Raw genomic sequence first — 23,152 nt, forward strand, 5'->3', positions numbered from 1 at the left:
CACCCCCGGTCATCTTTTTTTGAGGGGAGGGCCCCTGAGTGCGATGGGGGTGTGGCTCTTTGTAGGACAGGTGGGGAAACTGAGGTTTGAGGTGAGGTCCGAATCCTGATTCTGGCCTTGTAGTTACTCAAGTCACACGATCCTTGGACCAAATATTGTTTTCTGGGGTCAGCCCTTAATTGGGGTTTCTGGGCTCCAGTGTTTCCTCACCCCCAGCTCTCCCTTCACGTGGCCAGGAGGGAGGGGCCTAGGCCTGTCATGTGCCCTCAGGCCAGGCAATCAGAGCCCGCCATTCCCCAGGCCACAGTGATTGGTTCTGGGAGGGCATGTGACCCCAGAGCTGGCCAATGAGATCTGACAGCAGGGTTTGGGTACTGGGATAAAACCACAGCAAAGCAGAGCCCAGAGAGAAGGGCTGATCTCCAAGGATGCCCTTAGAGCCCCTGGATCAAGCCACACCTGAAGCCCTTGGGCACTGGAGTTCCCCAAGGCTCAACTTCTCCTTTTGTGCCTGAGCCTGTTTGGAGTTTGGTTTCTGAGTGGGTGTTTGGAGGGTGAGGCTGCTGCCCATCGAGGTGGGACATGGGCTGGTGCAGGTGAACAGGTTCACTGCCATCCCGCCTCAGAAGTTTGTGGCCCTGCTCTGTGGGGATTGGGGTTAGGCATATGTGGGGGTGTCTGGCCAGGGCTGTGGCACTTGTTGGGCCCTCACTGAGGCCCTGCAAGGCAGAAATTAGTGCTCAGCCCTGAAGGCTGTCCCAGTCCTCCAAAGTGCTCCCATTAGGGTTCCTAACTGCCCCCAAGTCCATTTTGGAGCAGGACAGGAAGATGGGGGGATTTCATGGGCATGCCCTGTCCCCAGGAGGGGACTGAGGTAGAGGTGGGATGGGGAGCATAGAGCCCAGGTCAGAGTCCTTGGAGACAATCTGGTAAGTGGGGCTGTGTCCACCCTGTTGGGCTGGGCAGCAATGCCCCATTTCTCAGGTTCACAAATTGAGGGCATCAGAGGAGTGAGTGAGACCATGGGGTCTGTTCTTGCCAACCTGTCCCCAGGTCAGATTGTGATAGTTGACTGCTGAACTCCTATGTCGCCTACAAAACCCCACCCAAATGGCCCCTCCTACAGAAAGCCATCTCTGGCCTCCATGGTTGCTCCCCACTCAGGTAGTCTCCAGCATCACACCCTCCCCAGGAAATCAGGACACTTTCTAAGCAAGACAGGTGTCCTCTGCCACTCTTGCCTCCATTATTAGGCCTGTGGAAACTCCTGGCCCCTTTCCCACCACATCCCCCTTGACCTCCTAAAGCCACATCTGGGCCCTGGACAGATGAGGATTCAAATTCACCCAGGAGACCCCAGACAAATCCCTTCCTTGGAACTTCAATATTTACCCTCTGAAAGATGGGGAGAATCTTTTCTTGGGTGACAAGCAAAATAAAACTCTTAACATGTTTATTCCAGTGGAACAAGACCTGCTTCCAGGAGGTGGGCTGAGTTCAGGAGTCCTCACAGGGTCAAGATTGGGGATCCCAGAGAATGTTCTGGAAGGCTGAGGCTCCAAGGAGGAAGCCTTTGCCATTTGGGGAAGCCAAACTAGGCAGAGGGGCTGGGCAGAAACGGCAAAGCAAACCCCCACCCTGGCATGTCCCTCTGCACTCAGAAGTACACGGAGCCCTCGCTGTCCCCTTGGTCGTCGAATTTCTGGATCTGCCTCTTGAGGTGCCTCAGTTTACCTTTCAGGTAGTGGTAGCGGGTCTGCTTGTCCAAGAAGCTGGGGTCCTGGGCGGGGCAAGAGTCAGGAAAGTCCCTGCTGTGGGCTAGCCTGCAGCCCTCAAGCTGCTCTGGCCTGTGCTTCTTCCTCTCGGGGTCTCAGAAAATGGGCACCAGGGTGTCAGGCTCGTGGGAGCGTCGGGACACAAAAGCAAGCTCAGGGGACATCACAACTTACCGTCTGCTTCTTCTTAAACTCCCTCCAGACACGGGCAGCGATGTGGGCTTCTCTCTGAGGTGAGAGGAGGAGGAGTGGGAGCTCAGGGGGTGCTGGGCCCAGGGACGGAGGCAAACTGAGAAGTGAGATGCCAGAGGAAGACCGTGAGGGCGGCCCGGCCCCATGCCCTGCAGTGCCCGCCCAGACTGGAGGAGGAGCTGGGGAGGCGGAAGGGCTGCCGGGCAGGGGGTTCCGGCCGCACTGACCTGGCTTCGGGGTGGGGGCAGTGAGCTCAGCAGGGCCTCCAACTGCCCCAGCTTTGCCCGGGCCGAGCCCACCGCCTGCTGCAGCTCCAAGAACTCTGCGTACTGGTCCTGGAACACGGCCACATAGCAGCTCCGTTCCCTCTTGCTGCTCACTGGTGGGTACTTACTGCTGGGGTGAGGGGAGATCAGAGTGTGGGTGTAAAGAACCCCTCTCTTTCCCTTCATCTGTGTAACTTGGTTTTCTCCTATCCAGTTTTCATGCCTTTATCCATGCTGGACTCCCTGCCGGCAACCTCCTGTTCCCTCTTCTGGTACTTCTTGGTAAACTCCTATTCACCCGTCAAAGCCCCAGCCGCAGTACCCCATCCCTGTTCCCAGGCATCAGGAACCCCATGGGGGACACTCACAGTTCATAGTCAGGCACCCGGTGGGGTATATGCCCCCCCGGGACGGCTCCATTGGGCTTCCTGGTGCCCTGGAGGGACTGCGGGGGCAGCTCATCCTCAAACACAATCTTCTTGGATCTCGACCTGTGGGCTCTGGGTTGGGGCTGGGGCTGGCCCGGAAGGCGGGGTGAGCTGGTTTCGAGGCCTCGAGGCACCTGTCGCTGCAGACCCCGAGGGAATCATGATTTGGGGTTAACAGGGGTGACGGGAAGCTCGGATCCCTCAACCTCAGGGGGCTGAATTCTTAGCGTAGCCCCCCGGCCAGGGGACACCCCTCCCAGTCCCGACTCACCGGAGGCCCAGGGCCGGGCGGGCGGGGCTGGGGGACCCCCCGGGAGCCACGGGTTTTGGGGGGCCCCCGGGTGGGCATCGGCCTCGGGGCGGCGCCGCTGCGGGGTCCCCGCGCTGGCGGGCGGTTCCCGCGGGGGACGACGAGGCCCGCGCGCGGCGGGGGCGGGCGGCGGGCGGCCTGCGGGCCGGGAGGAGGGACCGCTATTTGCATAGACGCACGCGATTGGCCCCCCAGCGAGCTCCCGTCCCCGCCCCCGCCTGCGTGCCCCGGAAAATAGCTATGCAAATATACCCCTGACGTCACCGCGCCGCCTGGGCCGGGCTTGCTTTAACCCCCGCGCTCCCGGAGCCGCGCCCGCGGCGGTAGCGCGCTGACTCCCCCGGTCACCACCCTCAAGAAGCCCCCCGGGGGCCCCCGCCCTGGTTGCTGGTCGCGCGGACAGCTCCTGCTCGGGGTCACCTGTCCCAGCGTCCGGGGTTCCGAGCCCGGGGCCGCTCCCGGAGAGGCGCCTCGGGTCCCGGTTGTGCATTAACTGGAAGCTCGGACCGGCTGTCGGGATCGCTCGGCCGGGAGGGGGCGTGGCCTGGCCAGGAAGGGGCGTGGCCAGGAGGGCGGGTCCTTCACCGCACACACCTGAAACAGGTGCCAGTCTGACGTCGACCTGACCCAGTGTGTGGCCTGGGAGAGGGGCTCATCCTCTCCCACCCTCGGTTTATTTGGAAAACGCAGTGTTTTTGGCGAACTTGCACTTCTTTATTTATTCAATTATACATGTAATATTGACATTTTTTCTTTTTTTCATTAACGTGAAATCCGCATAACGTACAAGTCGCCGTTTTAAAGCGTGCAGTGCATTGGCGCTTAGTGGGATTACATCTTGTGCAACCACAAGCCCTATCTAGTTTCAAGACCCTTTCATCACCCCAGGAAAACACCCTGCACCCCTTAAGCAGTATTTCTCCATCCCCTGGTATCCCCTTTTCTACTTTCTGACTGGGCGGATTTGCACATAAAATGGAATTACACGCCATGTGGCTTTTGTGCCCGACTTTTCACTGAGCCAGTTTGCAAGTTTCATCCACGTGGTAGAGCAGATCGGAACTTCATCTCTTAAAGGCTAAATAATATTGCACCTTTTGATTTTTGTGAATGATGCTGCTAAGAACATCTGCGTGTAAGTAACTGTTTAGAGCTCCTGCTTTCAATTCTTTGGGGTCAATGCTTAGGATGGAATTGTCAGGTCATAGGGCAGTTCTATGTTTAACTTTATGAAGAACCACCAGACCATTTTCCACGGCAGCAGATGTGGATTCCAACTTCACATCCTCACCAACACTTATCATTTTCTGCTTTTTCTTTTTAAAATTTTTTATTAAAGCATTCTAATGAGTGGGAAGTGGTATCTCCTTGTAGTTTTGATCTGTATTTCCCTAATGGCTAACAATATTGAGCATGTTTTAACATGCTTATGGCCACTTGTACATCTTCTTTAGTGAAATGTCTATTCAAGGGACTATGCATTTTAAATTTGGAAAGATATTACTAAATCATTCTTCAAAGACGTTGCACCTATATATGCACCACCCCCACCCCCACCCCCCCCCAGCAGGGAGAGAAACCCTGACTTTTTCTACAACCCTGTCAGAACCAGGTGTCATCACAGATTACTTGAAGTGCGTTTTCAAAGTTTTTAATCTTGGCTAATCTGATGAGTGAACACGTTAAAAAAACCACTTATATATACATTTTTCTGTTCATATCCTTTGCAAATCTTCTAATTTTTCCTCTTTATTTTTAAGAGCTCTCCATATATCAGGGAAATTAGTGTAACAAGGAGATAATATATCTTATTTGTTACTATTAAAAATAGGATCTTTCAATATATTTTGCAGCTTTTTTTTGTTGTTGGAGGAAATCAATTTTTAAATACCTAGTATGTCCCTTTCTAATTTACTGAATTATCTTGTTGACACAGCTTTTTAGTCAATTTGCTTGGGTCTATCCTATACACAGCGCAATTAATTTTGCCTCCTCTTTTTTCTTCCTTTTCTCATTTCAAAGTCCAATTTCTTCTTCTTGTCTAATAGAATTTTCTAGTATCTCCAGAATAGTAATAAATCTCGAGGGAAGCAGAAGGAACTGTGGGAAGAACTTCCAGTATTTGACTATTAATCTTGGTGCTGCCTTTTGGTTTGAGGTTTTTCCATTAAGTTAGGAAAATATCCGTCCACTCCTTTTTTAAGAGAACCAATAATGGAAACTGAGCCGCATAAATCCCTGCTTCGGCGCCTCCAATTTTGTTCTCTGGCTCATTAAGTGGTAAATTCTGTTATTGGGGTTTGTACCTAAGGTTGAACCCTCCCTTTGTCTCGGGCATGAGCCTCCTTCACTATAAGCTGTTCTTTTTATGAATTCTGTACCTGGTGGTTTTGCACCCCTGTTCCTGGGGGATCCACTCCCCACTGTCCAGGACAGACACACCACGTAGCTGTCACATGGTCTCCCTGCCGCAGGCTGTGCCCCTTGATGGATGGCTGCAGTGGGGGGAGGAGGGCCAGGCCTGCCCTTCTCCCAGGATCTCTGCTCCCCGAGCCACCTACAGGGTCCCAACTCTAGCCCCCCCACCTAGTTCTCTGAAATGGTCAGACTGTGAGCTGGGAGGAGACGAATGACTGCAGGATATGTGCAAAAGTTTCTGCTGTGGCTGGTGCAGAATTGTCACCATTAATCCCAGGGAAGGCCCAGCACTGATGCCCCCTCCTCTAGGAAGACCTCCAAGAATGGCCCTGCCTCTTGCCCATCCCTCTGGCCCTATCCTGACCCCGCAGGGCTGAAGGTTCCCAGGCTGGGGGCTCCTTGGGGGTCTCTGGGGGGCCCAGCCTCAGCCAATGCAGGCTGACCCCAAGAGGGAATAGGGTGCATTGGCTGAATCACTGCCCCCCAGCCTGACCTCCTCCCTTCCCCTGGTCACCTATTCCCCATGGTGCTTGGGGACCTCTTACAAAGATCGTCTCATCTCGTTGTCTATCATACAGGGGAGCCTGGGGTGGGGGGTGGGGGCAGACCTTTATTTGAGTTTGGGCATGATCCGGATGAAGAGAATCATGCTGATGAAGATGAAGCAGACGATGATGAGCATGGCCCAGAGGAGCCAGTTGACTGACTTCTGCGTGTGCTGCTCCAGCCGCTCTGACTCTGTCTTCAGCTTCTCCAGGTTCTGGTCGGCCATCTTGAGTGAGTGTGACAGGGTCTGCGGGTGAGGCAGACAGGGTATTGACAGGATCGGGGGCCACATCTGGCCTCTCTGCCGACCCTGGGCTAGGCCTGCACCTCTTAGCTCTTACTGGTGCTGGGCCTTCTGCTGGGAATGTCATGTTGGCCTTTACCAAAGTCCTATTCATCTAACAAAACCCTGGCCACAGTGTCCCTCTACTGGGAAGCCTTCTCTGATGCCCTAGAGCAGGGTCTGGAGGGTTTCTGTACCTGGTTGTCCTTCTTGATGACACTCTGGGCTGCCAGTGTGTTGGTCTTGAGGTTCCGGGCCAGGCCTAGCATCTCCTCCACCAGTTTTTCCTGAAGATTCTGGTGCCGCTGGAGGATGAGATCTAGCTCTGCATCTGACTGCTTCTCATCTGCTGGCCTGGGCCCTGCTATCCTGCTGACCCCATATATGGGAGAAGGGGTGGGGGAGAAAAGACCAACATGTTGTAATGCCCATTTGGGACCTCAGTTTCCCCTTTGCTTTGGCTTCCAGAAAGAGCATTCCCAGAAATGGCTTCTGTGATTAAGACCCTCCTGGTTTGTCCAGTTCCCCAACATTCCCCCACAGCCCAGAGAATAAAGACACTCACGTTCGCTTCCGCACGTTCAGCTCAGGTTCTGGAAGCAGAACAGGCCAAATGAGAAGGAAGAGGATTGACTTGTGCTTTTGAGCCTCTGATGTGCTGCCTGGCCTCCTCGGAATGCCGTTCCCCATCTTGCCTGCTGCCTGGTGGGCTCCTAATCATGCCTCAAAGCTCCAGCTCAAATGCCCTGTCTTCCAGGAAGCCTTCCTCACCCCCCACGTCCTTCCCTCTGGCCCTGCCCTGGTCCCTTGGGGACACCCCAGCTGTGTCTCCCGCAGAGGCCACCCCCTCGGCCTTAGTCCCCATTCCAGGCATAATACGGTGATGCCCCCGGGGACACCCTCCCTGGGCAGGGCACAAGGTACATGGGATAGCAAGGACGTGCATTTTGTCTCAGGCAGCCGGGCCTCCTGTCCTGTCCTATTCAGGACAACTCACCATCGGCAGAGTCCTGTAGGGAGAAGGTGGGGGGCATTAAGCCACTCATCCTGCTGCCCCCAAACTTGTCCTTTCTGCTCTCAGAACCTCCCCAGCCTCAGGAAACCTCCGGGCCTCACTCTCCTCATCTATAAACTGGTCATGACAACAAATCCTATTTTGTAGGGTTGAGCTGATCTATGTAAAATGCTCAGGGACACACTTGTCCTAATTTATGGATGGAGGCACTTGCCTGTCTCATGGGAAGTGATAAGCCAGGAGCCAAAGCCTGCTCCGGCCAACTGGAGGCTTAACCAGATGTGTACTGTTTCTTCTTTCTACCCAACTCCTATTCATCTCACAAAGCCCCAGCCAAAATGCCCCTCTGGTGGGAAATCTCTGATGCCCCAGGGTCGAGGCTGGCAGGTCCTTAGGAACCCCGGCTCCTGTCCAAGGGACTCCCAGGACTACAGGGAGGAAGTCCTACCGTGCCTAGGAGTTCACTCCGCATCTCACTGGTGTACCGGGCCCGGGACTGCAGATGCACCGTCTTCGTGGCTGGCACCCGCTCCCTGGCTGTGGTGGGCACACGGCCGGGGGCCAGAAACTGGTTGGCTAGTGCCTTCTCTGAGGACGAGGTCTGCAAAAATGGGGGGGGAGGGGTCACCGGAGGGCGGGTCCTGGGGACTCTGGTGAGCGTGATGGGGGGCAAGGGGGCAGACACAGCCCAGCTCACCAGCTTCTCGGCTTGCAGCATCCCCTTGAGGAAGTCCACCTTGCGGGAATATTCGTTGATTACCTCGGAGGCCGGTTTGCTGGGAGGTTCGAGGAGGAAGAAGGAAACTGTCACTGTTCCCAGCCTGGTGGGCATCTCGGCTGGGCCCCCTGGAGCCCACCGCCAGGTTGGAAACCTGAGGCGGCCTAGCACTCACCACGCCTGGGCCTTCAAAGCCTGCAGCATGTCCTCCAGCGCCCCCACGTACTGGGGAGGGAAAGTGGGGTGTCAGTCGGGGTCCCCCACCCCGTTCTACTCGGCCAGGGCTAGGGGCAGGGCCAGGATGGGGGCGGGGTTAACGAGTGGGAGGAGCCAAGCGCCAGGAGGCGGGGCCAGCGGGTAGGGGGCGGGACCAGCGGGTAGGGGCGGGGCGCAGGGGCGGGGCCGGAGTTGCAGGTGGACGTGGCGGCGCCGACCGGAAGGGGTGTGGCCGGGGGCACTTCGGGGCGCGGGAGGCGGCCTAGTGGCAGCCAGCCCTGGGGACCGGCCTCCAGGAATTGGGGTCTACTCGGTAGCTCGGGTCCCCCCCTCACCTTTTCCAGACGCCACTCGTCGGGGTCCCGTTTCTCCGCCGCCATCGCCTCGCAGCGGCACAGAAGCCTCACCAGATTCAGCTCCAGCCTCGACGCCGCCATAACCTCCCGGGAGATGCCCCGCCTCTTCCGGCGGCGCCATCGTAAGAGAAGGCGGAAGTGCCTGTCCCCAGCATCGTTGCGGGCGGAAGTGCCCGCCCACCGGACGCCGAGCCAGCTTTGTTTGGGCCGGACGAAGCCTTTATTTCAAGTGGAGACGCCATTCCGTCCATATTTCCTGAGGGCAAGATTGCTTCGGAACGCCACCGTCTTAACGTTTCCGGAAAGGCTGGAAGAAACCTGTTCTCCTTGCTAAGCTTGGCCTTCCCTTTCCGTTCCCCCTGCTCATAATGCCTCCCCGGCCACTCTTGCCTGGATTCTTGAACGCGCTGAGCTCCTCCGCCTCCAGGCAGCCTTCCCTGCTTTCTCGCGGAGGAGAGGCCCGGGCCTGGGACTTCGGAGACCAAGGCTTTCCCCACCCAGGATTTATTATCTGTGAGAGGGGCCCATCGTGCTGTCATGAGCTTCCGGACTCCAGCCCCGGCCGAGTATTGATAAAAATCCAATTGAAATGGACCAATTTTTTGGTCACTAATGTTTATGGTGCCTTAAAACCAAAGCACGGTAAAGTTGGTTCACTCATAACATTTTTCAACTTAAGTGAATGATTTAGTAAGTGAAGAACGTGCATCAGATGCTGGAGGCGATAGCTCTGCCGCCGCTTCCTGAACAGATGGAAGGACGGAGGGAAGCGGGGCCCGGGAGGCACTGGGTGGAGTCCACTGGCTGAGCTCCCCGGGGCTCTTAACTCTCGTTGGCTTGTGTCCTCTCCTGGGAAGCGAGCCTCTTGGGGGATGCCAGCCAGTCTTTGGGGCTCCAGTGGGCCTGGATGCCTGGACCTCTGTGGGGTCCCTGGGAACAGGCCAGGAAAGCCACCCTCCTGGGGCAGACAGAATTGGGGTGCCAGCAGGTGGCCCCTCTGTTCCATCTCCCCATTCCTGGGTCTCTTGTGTCCCTGATCAGCTGGGTCTCACTGGTGGGCCTGGGGTCCAAAAACATCATGGAGGAGACCCTGCCTGGGGCAGGTCAAGGGGTCTTGGACAAGTCCCCCAGCCTCTCCATGCCAGTGCCCCCCTCTGGAATGAGGGGATCAGGAACTTCCACCCTGTAGGCTGCTGTGCACAACGCAGGGCTGGGGTCAGATACACGGGATGAGGATGGGGGTCTGGCCAGATTCAGAGGTACTCTCTCCCTCTGGCAGCTCCCGTGTGGTCTGGACTTGGGGTCTGCAGCACCCCCACCCACCCAGCAGTCACCTCCCACCAGTGCCCCTGCTTTGTGGGCAGCCCTTGCAGTGGACATCTCTGGCTGACAAGCAGAGCTGGGCAGAGGCCTCGCTTCCTAGCCTCAGTTTCCCCAATTGTAAATCACGTGTTGGAGGTGACTCTCCTCACTGAGTGAGCTCCCCATCCCTTGGATCAATCAACAAAACAGCGTCTCCAGGAGTCTGTGTCCTTGGTGCGAGGAGCTGTGTGGAATTCAACCAGCAGCAGCCTCTGGTTTGTGGGGGGTTCGAGGCAGCAAAGCCCAGCAAGAGGCATCACCCACTCCCAGCCCCTGAGCCCGTCTGCACAGGAACTGTGTACACACACATTTTAGGCACTTTTTATTTCATGTGGCGCGCGCGACATCCCTCACCCCAGACCCACGTGTCCAATGTCTGGGGCTTGGGTGAGCCTGAGAGGGACGTACAGCCTCAGGCCTTGCACTCCTTGCCCGGAAGTGGCCCCGAGGTCCAGGGGGCTGGGGACAGCAGCTCCTGGGGGTGCAGCCTCCCGTGTCAGGGCCGTGATGCTTGGGAACTCTGCTGCCCCGGCCGGAGGTCGCTGCCTGCCTCGTGTCCCGGCTCCGGATGGTTCCGGCAACCCCCCAAGATGCGGGACGTCTGCGGGGTAGGCTGCCTGCTGGCCGAGGAACGCGCCCCAAGTCTTCACGCTGGGTCTGGGCCCGAGCCTGTGGGGTGTGGTGGCCGCATGGGGCTGTCCTGACCGCTCCATCCAGAGTCGAAGGCAGACGTGTGGGGTTAATGGAAACGTCTTTACATGTACATATGTTTATAAAAAACACTGTTTGGTCCTTGCGTTAAGGCTGTTACAGTTTAAGGTTATGTAAACCACGTACAGAAAAATAGTTACCATAAAAACATAAAAAAAAAAGGGGGTGGGGGAGACGCTGGGCCACCCGCCGTGTCTGGTCCTCCTGCGGAGCCAGGCAGTGCCAGGCAGGTGGTGATGGTGGAGGCTGCCTGGCCTGGTCCAACTGCACTCGGGGCTCCACGCAGGCCTCCTGCTGCGTGCTGTGCGTTTCCGGATCCTCTGTGACAGCGGGGTGCTCGCTCCAGGGCGACAGCGTCCAGCTCCTGGGTGCCCAGCGGGTAGACATGCGTGCACCGGTGCGGGGCTGTCCTCGGACGTGCGGGCTCTGCTGGCCGGGGTCCCTCAGCCGTTGGCCTGGCCTGAAGCGGGGGGCAGGCGGTATGTTGGGGGGTCGGAGTACCTCCGCCTGGCCCCGAGCGGCCGGTCGTCCTCGTCCAGGGGCTCCCGGGCGCCTGGGATGGGCCGGCCGGGCCCGGGCGCGGCGTAGACAGACTGCACCAGGTCGGGCCGGCGGGCGGGTGGCTCTCGGCGCCGCACGAGGACGAGGGGCTCCAGGGCCCCGGGTGCCCGGCTGGGCAGGTGGGAGGACAGGCCGGGCGGGAGCTTGATGTTGGCCGTGGGCATGATTGGGGTCCGCCGCGGGGTCTTCACCCGGACCGTCGCGAAGGACAGCGGCCTCGGTCGCCGCGGGGCGGCTGGCGTGGGGAGGGGGCTCGGGGCAGGGGCGCCAGGGCAGGGGAGAGCTGGCGCGGGGGGCCCTTTTGAGAGACAGACGGCAGGGTTACTGCAGCTCCGGGGCTGCTGGGAAGGCAGCGGGCGGCCATGACCTCAGTACCCACCTTCGGGGGTGGTGGCCGGCCCGGCCCTGTCGTCCAGGAGGCTCTCAGAGCTGGCCGAGGCCTCCGAGTCCAGGTTCTCCTCGTCGGAGCCGCGTGGGTCCAGCTCGGGCAGCCGGTAGGTGATGTCCTCCCTGGCAAAGAGGGGCTGGGGTCAGGGGAGACCCTGGTGTGGACGCTACCCCACGGGAAGTGCCAGAACAAGCCATTCTGCTGGAGAACACAGCTCTGTGCCCCTCAGACCCTCCCTTGCCTGGTACCCCCGGCCTGTAACATCCCCTCACCCCTACCCTTGCCCGGCATCACCCAACAGGGAGCTGCCCTTGTCCCCTGCAGGTGCGCCCAGGGGCCCCTCTGCACCCAGGCCCTGCGTCAGGCATGGTGGAAGCCGCGAGCTGCTGTTGGCTGCTTTGCCAGCACATCCTGACTCGCCTTCCGGCAGGCAGAGGCCCGCGGGTTATGGAGGGGCCCAGCCTGAAGAGGGGACCCCACCCCCGGGGCTGTCCTGGGGGTGGGGGGCACTTGCTTCTCTTCCTTGATGGACTGGATGCGCTCGATGAGCAGCTCCTTCTCGCGGTCCTCATCGCCCTCGGCCGCCTCCTCCGGCAGCGCTCCCAGCTCCTCCGGGGCTCCGCTGCTGCCGGCCCGCACCGGGGGGCTCTTGTTCTGAAACGGGGCGGCGGGGGATCAGGCTGGGGGTCCGGGCGGCTCGGGGAGAGTTAGTTCCGAGGTGGACGATCCGGGCGTGCCCGGGCGGGTGGGGTGGTTAGTCGTTGGGGCGGCCTGGGGCCTCCCCCAGCATGCACTGCCCGTTAGAACGTGCTCCCGGGGGCCGAGGGGACCCCTGCATGCAGCCGCACCCGGAGACGTGCCCCAGGCGGGTGGCCCCTGGGTGGGTACATACCATGATCCCCTCATAAGGGGATGAGAACCCCAGTTTGAGCGGCCACGGCTGGGGGAGAGACGAGACAGGGTGACCACGTGGGCAGGGCCGGGAGGGTGGAGGGCGGGGCCAGGCAGGTGAGGAGTGGGGCCAAGCGAGAAGAGACAGGGCGAGGGGCGGGGCCAGGTGGAGGAGGACCAACCCAGCGAAGGGGCGGGGCCAAGGAGGAACCGGAACAAGGGGGCGGGGCCTGGCAGCCAAGGCGTGGCCCGGCGAAGGGGCGGGGCCTCCCGCACCGGCACGGCGGGCCCCGCCCCCACCCCGGCTTCCCCGGGGGTCCCGGGCCGAGGCGGCTGCTCCACCGAGCGGGCTGGGATCCCGGGGTCTTGGGGGGCCCGGGGCCCGGCCGGGCGCCCCGCTCACCGTGTTCTGGCGCAGCAGCGAGAGGCGGCGGAAGGCGAGGCTCTCGGCGGCCTCCAGCTGGCTGATCTCCTCCATCTTCACCTTGTACTTCCGCATCTGCTCCCTGATCAGCATCTCCACGCACCTGCCGGCAGCCCCGGGCGCCACTCAGCGGCCGGACCCCGCCCGCCCCGGGGCCTGTCCCTGTCCCACAGACGCGGCAGGTGGGGGCCTCCCCGCCGGTCCCCAGCAAGCAAGGCGGAGGAACAAGCCGGCTGGGCCAGGGCTTGCTGGAGGGCAGTCCTGGGAGGGGATCTCAGCCTGGAGGGTCAGTCCTGGGGGGCCTCAGCCCGGACAGAGAAGGCAGCCCCCTAATCACCAGCACACACAATGGAAACACCAAACCAAGGCCCCCGAAGAGGCTGGGCGCAGGTCTGCAGGTGGCACCCCCTGCCCAGTGTCCCCCGGCCCTGGTCCCAGGCTGTCCCTGAAGGGCTGCCTTGGGCACTCGCCCGGCAAAACCACCGAGGGGGACAATCTCGTGACCAGGAGCCTTCCGCGCACTCGGGAAGGGAAGAAGCTTCCAGAACACGGCTTCTGGGAGCAGCTGCCTCTCGCCCGGGCACCCCCCTGGCCCGTGGCAGAGGCTGGGATGGGGGGCTTCTCGAGCCTTGTGGGGTGGGTCACTGCCCCTCAGGACCCAGGCCCCAGCGTGCATTAGGGGCTGAACCGTGTCCCCCAGAGAGATGGGCTCGAGCCCTGGCCTGTGGGAACACGGTCTTTGAGGATGTGTTTAGTTAAGATGAGAACATTTGGAAGGTCAGGGGGACACAGAGAGAGGCTGGAAGCTGCCGCCAGGGCCTGACAGCTTTCAGGGGAGTGGGGCCATGAGAACCCCGTGATTTCCGACTTCTGGATTCCGGAAGGGCGGGAGGGTTGGGTCCCAGGGCTTGAAGCCGCCCGCGTGTGCTGCTCTGTTACGGCCGCCCCAGGTTTCATAGTAAAATCACGTCTGTGCGTGTGTAAGGGAATGTTCAGAACGAAAGGAGCGTGAAACGGATCGGACCGGACAGCCCCGCAACTCGGAGATGACTCCCCTTCCTTCTGGACTTCTCTCCATGCACGCAGTACCCCGGCTGGGACGGAGTGCCCTAGGGTTTCCCACCAGCCCGGGACTCACGTGGTGACCTTCAGGACGTCCTTCATGCTGGTCAGCGGGTCCGAGTTGTCGGGACAGCGCAGCAGGCAGGGGGCGAAGACGATGGCCAGGGCGCCCGGCGACATGCGGTTGACGTCCTCAAGCAGGGCCACCCTGGGGGAGCGGGGGCGGCGGTGAAGCCGAGCCCTGGCCCCCATCCCAGCGGGGACCCCCTCCCCTGGGAACGTGGCGCGGGGGGCACCGGGCGAGCGGGGGCACTTGCTTGACGAGGTGGAAGACGAGCCGCTCCAGCGAGCTGTGGTTCGCTTCGGGCAGGTGCTCCAGGACGCTGTAGATGGCGGCCAGCTGCTCCTGCTTCTCGGGCAGCTCTGTCGGCGTCAGGGAGGCACGGGGTGGGGTGACGGGGCCCCTGCTGGCCACGTGGGAGTCCAGAGCCCTGCCCCCCGACCCGCCCGTCGGCCACGCTCACCCACGGCGTGCAGGAAGTCGTGGTACTGGGCGAAGGTCATGAGGGGCTCGGGCAGCTCCCGCAACCACTGCTTCAGCGCCCCCGTGACGGCGTGGATGGGGTAGTTCTCCAGCTTGACCGCCGTGGGGTCTGCGGGGAGAGTGGGACAGGGGTGGGCGTGCGGACGGGGCTGTGGCCTGGCGCCCACCTGCCCGCGTACCCGTCCGTCCCCACGCCCACCCGTCTGCAGGGCCTGCCGGAGCTCCCGGGTGCGGTTGGCGGCTCCGGACTTGCGGTAGAGGCCTTCGGTGTACAGGCCGTGCATCTCCACGTGTTCCAGAAGCTTCTCCAGCACGACGGGCACTGAGGCCTTGTCACTGGTGAGGCTGTCGACGCACACGCCAAAGTGGCCCGGCTCGGCCCCCAGCTCGCTCTGCGAGGTCGAGAGTCGGGGTCAGTGCTCCTCCTGCCCCCCAGGCTCTGCCCACATGCCCCTGGGGCTCCGTCCTTCCCCGGGCCCTTGGGGTTTCCTCATGTAGCCACTGGGGAAGTCAGCCTGACGGCCACAGGGCACGAAATCCCCGTGTGCAGTGCCCCCAGTCCCTCCAAGCAGGCGATCCTGGCTTTTGTGCTCCAGGTGGCGGTGTCAGGGGGGCCTTAGGGGCTCACACAGGGCGGGGGCAGCAGAGCGGCGGCCCCCTCCCCACCAGCCCCTGTGCTTGTCCTCCGTTGCACCAGGCCCTTCCTCTCCGCCGCCCGTCCATCCAGGCGACCTCCCCCAGGCACGCGGCCCTGGACCGAAGGGGCCTCATTCCGGAAAGTTCCACGCGCCCCCCCCCCCTCCCGGCGCTCACCTTCCTCCCACAGGCGTAGGAGCAGTAGGTCTGGATCTTGGGCAGACACTTCTTGTGGCAGGTCATCTTACACACTGGGAGGTGACAGGGGGGCTCAGAGGCTGTGGTGGGGACCCCAGGGTTCCGGGATGCCCCACCCTCCCCCGATGCCACCTGTAGGGACTGGTCACTGCTGGTGGCCGTTAGTGGCCTCAGCTGCAGCCCCGGCCAGCAAGCCCAGGGCAGGGCTTTGGGGGCGCCTGGGCTTCGGTCCCCGCGAAGGGGTGGCCCTGGGGACTCGGCCCGTGGCCAGGGCCCACGAGGCTACTTTTGTTTCTCTGACCGCACCAAACCCCTGGCTGTTGAGCCGACATGAGGCTGGGTTTTCTTTGAAGGGGGACATGGGTCTGCTGGAAAGGGGGTATCTGCTGTGGGTGGAACTGGGCTCTCTGTAAAGCATGTGTTGGGTCCCCAGCGCTTCGGAAGAGAACCTTGTTTGGAAGTGGGGTTGCTAAGGAGGGAGCGGTTTCAACAGAGAAGGGGCAGAAGACAGACGCACAGACAGTGGGAAGGCGGCTGCAGGACAGCAAGTGGTAAACAGGAGCGACGTGGCCACAAGCCAAGCCCCCCTGGAGCCCCGGAGGGAGCACAGCTCTGCCCCGCCTTGAGTCGGACTCCCGGCCCCCGGAATGGGGAGACTGCAACCTCCTGTTGTCTGAGGGCACCCGGGGTTGGCTCTGGGATGCTGAGAAAGTAGCTTCTATCCTCAAGATGAGGACGGCATCTGGGGAGGGGCAGGCCTGGGGCTCTCAGGGCTCAGGACGGTCGGCAACCCCTGGGTGCTTGGAGGGGGACAGTGGGCAAAGTGCTGAAGAGAGAACCGGGCCCGGCTGGCTCCGTCTGAAACCTGTGGTGTGGCCCTGGAGGGCGTCTGGCACAGACAAAGGCCTGGAGACAGGAAACCGGGGTGACCTGTGTGGGGTGGGCAGTGGGCAACACTGAGGAAAGGGGCTGTCGGGGGGCCGGGGGTGCTCACCGCTGCAGAGCAGAGCCTTGTCCATGAGCCAGATGTAGGAGAGGCACTGCTCGCACGACTGCGGGATGCTCACCTGGTAGCTGCTGAAGACGTGCCCGTTGTGCTCCTGGACCTGCGGGCAGCGGGTGGTGGAGCGCGGGGGTCAGGGGGCTGCAGAGGGGTTCAGGGGGCTCGGTCGGGGGTCCCTCCTCCCCCCGTGGCCCTGGCTCGGGGAGAGCCCCTGCCACCCGTGCCCACTCACGGCCCGCTCCTGCTTCCGCTTCTTCTTGTGCGACTTGCTCTGCGGGGGAAGTGGAGGACGAGGTCTGTGTGGGGCACCTGCCGGCCCGGCCTGCCCCCCATCACCCCCTGCGTCCCCCCGAGAGGTGCCCACCTTCGGGGGCTCGAAGTCGCTCTTGGTGTAGCCCCGGGTGAACTCGTCCAGCAGCGTCTGGAACAGGTTCAGCACCAGGTTGGTGTCTTTGTCGCCGCGCTCGGCCGCCAGGTTGTTCACCACGATCTGGAAGTTCTCCATCAGGTCCTTGTAGCCGACGTGGATCTTCCCGTTCTGAAAGGGGGGAGGCAGGGTTGCACCCCCGGGCTCGGGGCGCACACGGGACAGGCGTGTGTCTGGGGCCCGGCGCTCAGGGGAGGCACCGCCACTTACGGGGACGGAGTACATGGTTTTGATGTTGCTCCGGAACTTCTCGGTGGCTTCGATGAACAGGCTCTCGATCGCTGTCTTCTGGGAGCGCAGGTCGTTGACCTGGGGACGGAGGGCGGTCTGGTGGCCCCTCGTGCCTGGGCTGGCCAAGGGGGCTCCTCCCAGCTCATGTCCTGGATGACCCAGCCCCGGCCCCGCAGCCCCCGCCGGTTCGGCCCGCGCCATTCTCTGCCCGGGAGGACGTCACACTGGTGGAACTGCGTCCCCCCAGTTCGTGTCCACCCGGAACCTCCTGCATCGCCTCCCAGGAGCTCAGGTTTTGCAGAAAACAAGCTCGTGCCTGTCTTAGGAACAACGGTTTTGTTTCTAGAACTTTCTGACAATCAGGATCACAGACCCTAGTTCCTAAGTCCCAGCTCAGCGAGGGTGGACGTGTGTGGCTCGGGGACGTGGCCCGGCCCAGGGTGCGGAGTGACGCTGCTCCGGTCGCCTGTCCCCCAGCCCGGAGGCCGCCCGCCAGGCCCACCTTGTTGAGCAGGAACTCGTCCAGGTACTTGAGCTCGTTGGCGTTGGTGATCTTCCGGAACACCGACTCCCGCCACTTCTCAGACACTGTGATTTTGCCAACCTTGAGGTTCCGGTTCTTCTTCCCTTTGCCTCCCGGCTCTTTGGTGGGCTTCTCACTGGCCGGGGGTCGGTGCTGGTGGCCGGAGGGGGCTGTGGGAGAGAAGGGGCGGCTGGTGAGGGCGGGATCCGGTCACACACGCTGTCAAGACGTGGCTGGCCGTGGAGATCCGGTGGCCGGGAGCTGCCCCAGGGGTCAGGGACCAGCCCCAGAAGCTCCGTGGCCAGGGCCGAGCCCACAGATGGCAGGCGGTGCCCCCTCGAGACCTCAGTATCCCCGTGACCCCGTCGGGGTGTGACCAACCTTCCGGACTCTTCTTCACTGCTACGGCTTCCAGCACTATCTGCCCAGACACCGTGTTCTCCGTCTCCTCCAGGCCCTCCAGACTGTACTTTTTGTCCTTGGTTTTATGCAGGAAGAGTCTCTTAAACGTGGATCTGCATGAGAGAGCAAGAGGTTTCGTTTAAGGCTCGGGAAAGGGACTGGACTACACTCGCCAGCCGCTCAGGGACTGCGCCTCTGGAAAGGATGCTGGGCACGTCACGCCCACTGGGATGGCTGCAATAAAACAGGAACAAAAAACAAAAACAGCAGCAGTGAGTGCTGGTGAGGACGTGGAGAAGCTAGAACGCTTGTGCTTTGCTGGTGGGGATATAAAACGGGGCAGCTGCCATGGGAAACAGTTTGGCGGTTCCTCAAAAGGTCCAACATATTCGGAATTACCCTTGTGGCCCGGAAAGTCCATCCTGGGTGTAGACCCAAGAGAACTGAAAGCAGGGACTCGGACTGATCCTTGTAACCCAGTGTTGATTGCAGCCTCGTTCACAAGAGCCAAAAGTGGAGGCAACCCAAATGTCTGTCAATGGATGGTGGAGAAACAGCATGTGGCCCCTTTAGACAACGGGATCTTCTTCAGCCATAAAAAGGAACGGAGGTCTGATCTGTGCTACAACATGGGTGAACCCTGAAAACGTGATGCTGAGCTTAAGAAACCAAGGAAGTGAACAAATGAATGTCAGCCTTGCAAGGTGTTAAAAATGGGGTGGGATGGGGAAAAAAATACAATCGATGCAAACTAGAGACTTTAGTTAACGGAAGCATCGTACTATGTCTCTAATGTAACAAAGGCAATATACCAAAGCTAAATGCCTGTAACGGGGACATAAGGGTGGGGTAAGGGACTCTTGGCACTGGTGACGTCGTCTGACTCTTTTTTCTACTTTAGTTTAATTCTCTCTTTCCTTTTGTTGCTTTTTAGCTGTCATTTTTTTTCTTTTTCTTTTGCCTCTACCTTCTTTGATTTTTCTTCCTTCTTTGCAGAAGAAATGGAGATGTCTTTATATAGAGTGGTGATGGTGGTGAATACATGAATATGAGGTTATACAGAGAACCACTGTTTGTTTACTTAGGAAGGAATGCATGGTCGGTGAACAAAACTATCTTAAAAAAACAAAAAACTGGTTGAGGAAGAAACCGTGAGGGCACTATATTTAGTGAAATAAGTCAGACACTAAAGGAAAAATATTGCAGGGTCTCACTGATACGAACTAATTATAATATGCAAACTCACAGACATGAAATATAAGTCACCAGGATATAGAATGAGGCTAAAGAATGGGGAGCGGTTGCTCATCATGAGCAGAAAGTTCAACTAGGGTGACCCTAAGCATGTTGGAGTGGACAGAGGGGATGGTAGCACGTTATTCTGAAAATAACTAACAGTGCTGAGTGGTGTGTGAATGAGGTGGAAAGGGGAAACTCAGAGTCACATATGTCACCAGAAGGAAAGTTGGAGGTTAAAAAATGGGAATGTGTAAAACAGTGAATCTTCTGGTGGACAATGTCCGTGATTAACTGCACAAATGTTAGAAATCTCTCTCACGAACTAGAACAAATGTATGACACTAGAACTAGAAGTTAAAAATAGAGGGGCATATAGGAAAAATATATACCTATTGCAAAGTTACTCTACAGTTAGTAGTATTTTAACATTCTTTCATCAACAGTAACAAATGTACTCTACCAACACTATGAATCAATAACGGAGGGGAGTGGTTAGGGGTATGGGAGGATCTAAGTTTCCTTGTTTATTTTTATTTCTTTTCTGGAGTAATGAAAATGTTCTAAAAATTGAAAAACAAATCGATTGTGGTGATGGATGCACAGCTGTATGATGGTACTAGGGGCAACTGACAGTGCACTTTGGATCCTTGGATGATTATATGGTTTGTGAACAATCTCTATTAAAAAAAGAAAAAAAAAAAAGGAAAAAAAAAAAGAAAGCAGGAAGGGGACACGCCTTGCCATGTCCCCAGCTCCGGGGCTCCAGGCACCCCTGGGTTCGCGGCCGTGTCCCTGCTGTCCCTGCCTCCAGGATAACCCAGAATGACCGCCCCTCGGAAGCCAGGCCTCCATTCCATTTTCAAAGACCCTTTTCCCAAACGCGGTCAGGTTCGTGGGTTCTGGGGATTAAGGCGGAGACATATCTTTTCAGGTGCTGCTGTTTGCCCACCAGAGCCCGCCTTCCAGCCCCCCCAAGTTCACGTCTGTCCCACGTACGAGATGCGCCCTCCCTGTCCCGCAGACCTAGGCGAGGGGAGGCCAAGTGGCCGGCGGCCTCAGCCACAGTCACCTCCCCCAGGGCGGCCACCGAGCCTGGCTCTGGGGCAGGTTCACGTGTGGCCCAGTGTCCACTGTGACCACATTTAGGACACAAAGTTGGGAGAGAGGTCCCAGCGCCCCGAGACGCGGCGTCCAGGGAAACCGAGTCCTCGGCCGTGAACCCCACATCCCGCACTTACTTAGAGTCGGCTGGGGGGCCTGGGGAGAGTGCCGCCACATCCAGGCCTGAGGCCACGTCCCCCAACTTCTTTTTCTGGATCCCTGGCTTCCTGGAGCTGGACTCTCCGTCCACGGTTTCTACCAAAGGCTGCAGGACAACGGGCAGAGGAGGGGGCCGGGTGAGGAATGGGGTCAGGGTGGGCAGGGGATCCCCGTGTCACCTTTCCCTCTCCCGGTGGGGACCCCGGGCTGAGGCCCGCAGCCCGATGCTTTACCTGAGTCTTGGCCGGTGACGGGAGGAGCCCGGAGACGTCACTGGTGGACAAGGAAATGCGCCTTTCCCTGCAAGATCAGACACGCGGCCTTGGCTCATGGAAGCCGATCTGATTTGTGACCGAGGGGTTCTCGGTGGGGTCCTGGTGGGCAGAGGCGGGGACGCTGGGCACCAGCCCCCCGAGCCTGGGACAGCCCCGCACAGCAGCAAAGGCCCCACCCCCAAAGCAGGCCCAGTTTTCAGAGTACTGGGCTTTGGGTCCCGGCTGGTAGGGGTCCTTTCTGGCCGCCCCTGTCCCGCTCCTCCCCAGGGCTCCCTAAGGAGGCTCCTGGACCCAGAGCTGCCTGGCTCTTTGGGCCACACGTGCCCCGGCCCCGAGTGCTTGGACAAGGCGGGGAAGGGGGCGCTTACTCGGAGGGCCTGAGCGTGGCCGTGGCGGCCCGGTGCCGCTCGCTGAGATCCAGCGACTGGCTGAGCATGGCGCCGGAGCCGGCGGCCAGCAGCTTCTTGCCCCTCCACTGCTCCACGGCGCTGGCCAGCCGCTCGGCGTCCGGGTCCCGGTACCGCTGGATCTGTGTCGAGCCGCCCGGGCTCTCGGGCCAGTCCTGGGCTCTGGGGCTGGTGACTGCTCTACTCTTGTCCTTGGTGGGGGTCTCTGGGGTGCTAGCGGGGGCCGGGGTACTGACCCCGCTGTCCAGGGGCAGGCTGGTGGGCCGCTCTGCACGGCCAGGCCTGGGGCTGCCGTCCTGGGGAGCCGCCCGGGCCTCCTCCGCGGCCTCACTGGCCACCGAGGGCGGCTCTTCAGGAGATGCATCCGGGGCTTCCGTCCCGGGGTCCGGAGGGGCTATGTCCTCCTGTCCTTCCTTAGCGTCTTCCGGAAGGCTTTCCCTCTGCTCTGAGAGTGGCAATTCAGAAGCCTCTTGGAGGGCACTCTCCTCCATGCAGGACTGGATGTGCTTGTTCTGGAACTTCACGTGCTCCAGCCCCCTCTGCCGCCGCCACTCGCGCTTCTCCCGGCTGCTGGGCGCCTTCTCGGGGGGTTCGGCTGTGGATTTTTGGGGTGGAACAGGCTTCTCCGGGATCGGGTTCTCTTTCTCTGGCTGGGCTGGGGTTTCTGCTGGGGTCTCATCACTCAGCTGTGCCTCAGGCTCCGGAGCCAGGGACTTGGGGGCCTCTGCAGGTTCCGGCTCCTGCTCCCCGCCGGCCGCCGGGCCTGGCCCACCCATGGCGGCCTCTCTCCTCGCAGCCAGCTGAGACTCTCTTTCCTTCTCCTCGGCCTCCTGCTTCTCCAGGAGCATCCGGCGAAAGCTGGCGGGCGGAAAGTAAAGGGAACGGTTTAGAAACAGCCGTGGACGCCACTCGAGAACTGACCCAGGGGGCGTGGACCCTCGAGCTGACCGCGGGCTGGAAGGACGGGGAGGCTGCGGGAAGGGCCGCTGGTCGTCGGGACGCCTGGGCCTGGCCTGGCTCCCATGTCCAGGCCGGAGACCCCCGCTAGGTCTGCTCAGGGAAGCCCCTTAAATCATTTGGGGTCTGGGTGCCTGGGTTCCCCCACCCCAAGTGCTCCGCCTTGCCCGCCCCTCCCGGGCCTCCCGAAGCCCCGAGTGGCTTCCCGGTGACTCCACCGGCAGCTCTTTGGTGAGGGGCCCTCCCGGCTTCTGGAACATTCCGGGGAGCTGGAGCCCCCTGTGCTCACCTCTTCCGCTGCAGGAAGCCACGGCACAGGCTCTGCAGGCGGATGGTGCTCTGCCGGCGGCGCTGGTAGGCCATCCGCTGCTGGTAGCCCCTCCACGCGGCCTGGAGGTACACGGCCGCCTGCGTCCGCTCCAGCGCCCGCCGGACGCGGTAGGACCGCCAGCAGGCCTGGGGGGAGAGCGAGCGGTCAGGGGCCTGGGGACAGCCGCCCCCTCCTCCGCCGGCCACGGGCCCCACGCGCCACCTGGATGAGCACGGCCGCCCGCTTCATCTGGAGGAAGTGCCGGCGCTCCAGGACCATCCGGAACCAGCTCTGCAGGAACAGGATCTTCCGCACGACCTCCCGGTGCAGCGTCTCCTGCAGGGCCTGCCGCTCCGTCTCCTTCAGGAACACCTGGCCGGGTGGCAGGGAGGGCCGGGGTCAGCCACCAGAGCCCCTCACCCAAAACCTGGGGCTGGGGGGTCCGCATGGTGCACCCTGGGAGCAAGACCCAGCTGGCTGCCACTGACGGCTGGTTTTCCTTTTTTTAAATGGAGATAAAGTTCACATAACATAAAACTGACCATGTAAAATTGATAATGTAAAATAACACTTACAAATCCAGTGTCATTTAGGACACTCACAGTGTTGAGCAGCCAACACCTCCATCTAGTTCCAGAACGTTCTCATCACCCCAGAAGGAGCCCCGTCCCCATCAGCCGTCCCTCCCTTCCCTCCTCCCCCAGCCCGATCTGCTCCGTCTCTACGGAGCTGCCTGTTCCAGAAGTTTCAACGAATAGGGTTCAATGGCATCTGTCCTCTCGTGTCTGGCTTTTCTCGGAGCTTCATGTTTTCTAGGT

General features: G+C 60.4%; 3 protein-coding genes across 12 annotated transcripts in view; all 3 read right to left on the bottom strand.

Moving 5' to 3' along the window:
* Positions 1-1,436: 1,436 nt before the first annotated feature.
* Positions 1,437-3,461, bottom strand: OCEL1 (occludin/ELL domain containing 1). Its single transcript, XM_037818393.1, is given in 7 exon segments — positions 1,437-1,780; positions 1,950-2,003; positions 2,195-2,360; positions 2,602-2,801; positions 2,933-3,109; positions 3,392-3,445; positions 3,447-3,461. Coding segments are annotated over 7 exon segments (789 nt in total). The 3' UTR covers positions 1,437-1,657.
* Positions 3,462-4,606: 1,145 nt separating this feature from the next.
* Positions 4,607-8,634, bottom strand: USE1 (unconventional SNARE in the ER 1). Of its 2 annotated transcripts, none has more exons than XM_037818626.1 (8): positions 8,503-8,634; positions 8,127-8,176; positions 7,931-8,009; positions 7,682-7,834; positions 7,216-7,228; positions 6,784-6,811; positions 6,416-6,587; positions 4,607-6,182 (listed from the first exon to the last, which is right to left on the bottom strand). In XM_037818626.1, the coding sequence occupies exons 1-8, from the start codon at positions 8,602-8,604 to the stop codon at positions 6,000-6,002; spliced, it is 780 nt and encodes a 259-aa protein (XP_037674554.1). In that variant the 5' UTR covers positions 8,605-8,634; the 3' UTR covers positions 4,607-5,999. The 2 variants fall into 2 exon arrangements, with proteins under 2 accessions (XP_037674554.1, XP_037674552.1); XM_037818624.1 differs by having other exon boundaries at positions 6,416-6,590.
* A 1,560-nt stretch (positions 8,635-10,194) lies between these two features.
* The window catches only part of MYO9B (myosin IXB), a 63,800-nt gene continuing 50,842 nt past the window's right edge, over positions 10,195-23,152 (bottom strand). For 4 of the 9 annotated variants that reach the window (XM_037818618.1, XM_037818617.1, XM_037818616.1 and 1 more), the window contains exons 20-39: positions 22,557-22,706; positions 22,314-22,480; positions 21,029-21,925; positions 20,619-20,685; positions 20,364-20,491; positions 17,866-17,999; positions 17,464-17,654; positions 16,941-17,039; positions 16,668-16,841; positions 16,536-16,574; positions 16,295-16,406; positions 15,280-15,353; positions 14,447-14,858; positions 14,240-14,345; positions 13,999-14,130; positions 12,840-12,963; positions 12,438-12,485; positions 12,060-12,199; positions 11,537-11,667; positions 10,195-11,455 (exon numbers count right to left, since the gene is read on the bottom strand). In XM_037818618.1, coding sequence (XP_037674546.1) covers positions 11,040-11,455; positions 11,537-11,667; positions 12,060-12,199; positions 12,438-12,485; positions 12,840-12,963; positions 13,999-14,130; positions 14,240-14,345; positions 14,447-14,858; positions 15,280-15,353; positions 16,295-16,406; positions 16,536-16,574; positions 16,668-16,841; positions 16,941-17,039; positions 17,464-17,654; positions 17,866-17,999; positions 20,364-20,491; positions 20,619-20,685; positions 21,029-21,925; positions 22,314-22,480; positions 22,557-22,706 — 3,741 coding nt within the window. In that variant the 3' untranslated portion in view covers positions 10,195-11,039. The remainder of the gene's footprint in view (positions 11,456-11,536; positions 11,668-12,059; positions 12,200-12,437; positions 12,486-12,839; positions 12,964-13,998; positions 14,131-14,239; positions 14,346-14,446; positions 14,859-15,279; positions 15,354-16,294; positions 16,407-16,535; positions 16,575-16,667; positions 16,842-16,940; positions 17,040-17,463; positions 17,655-17,865; positions 18,000-20,363; positions 20,492-20,618; positions 20,686-21,028; positions 21,926-22,313; positions 22,481-22,556; positions 22,707-23,152) is intronic. The other 5 variants (XM_037818621.1, XM_037818620.1, XM_037818623.1 and 2 more) reach the window with 4 other exon arrangements.

The sequence above is a fragment of the Choloepus didactylus genome, chromosome 25, assembly GCF_015220235.1.
Source record: "Choloepus didactylus isolate mChoDid1 chromosome 25, mChoDid1.pri, whole genome shotgun sequence".
Classification (NCBI taxonomy): domain Eukaryota; kingdom Metazoa; phylum Chordata; class Mammalia; order Pilosa; family Megalonychidae; genus Choloepus; species Choloepus didactylus.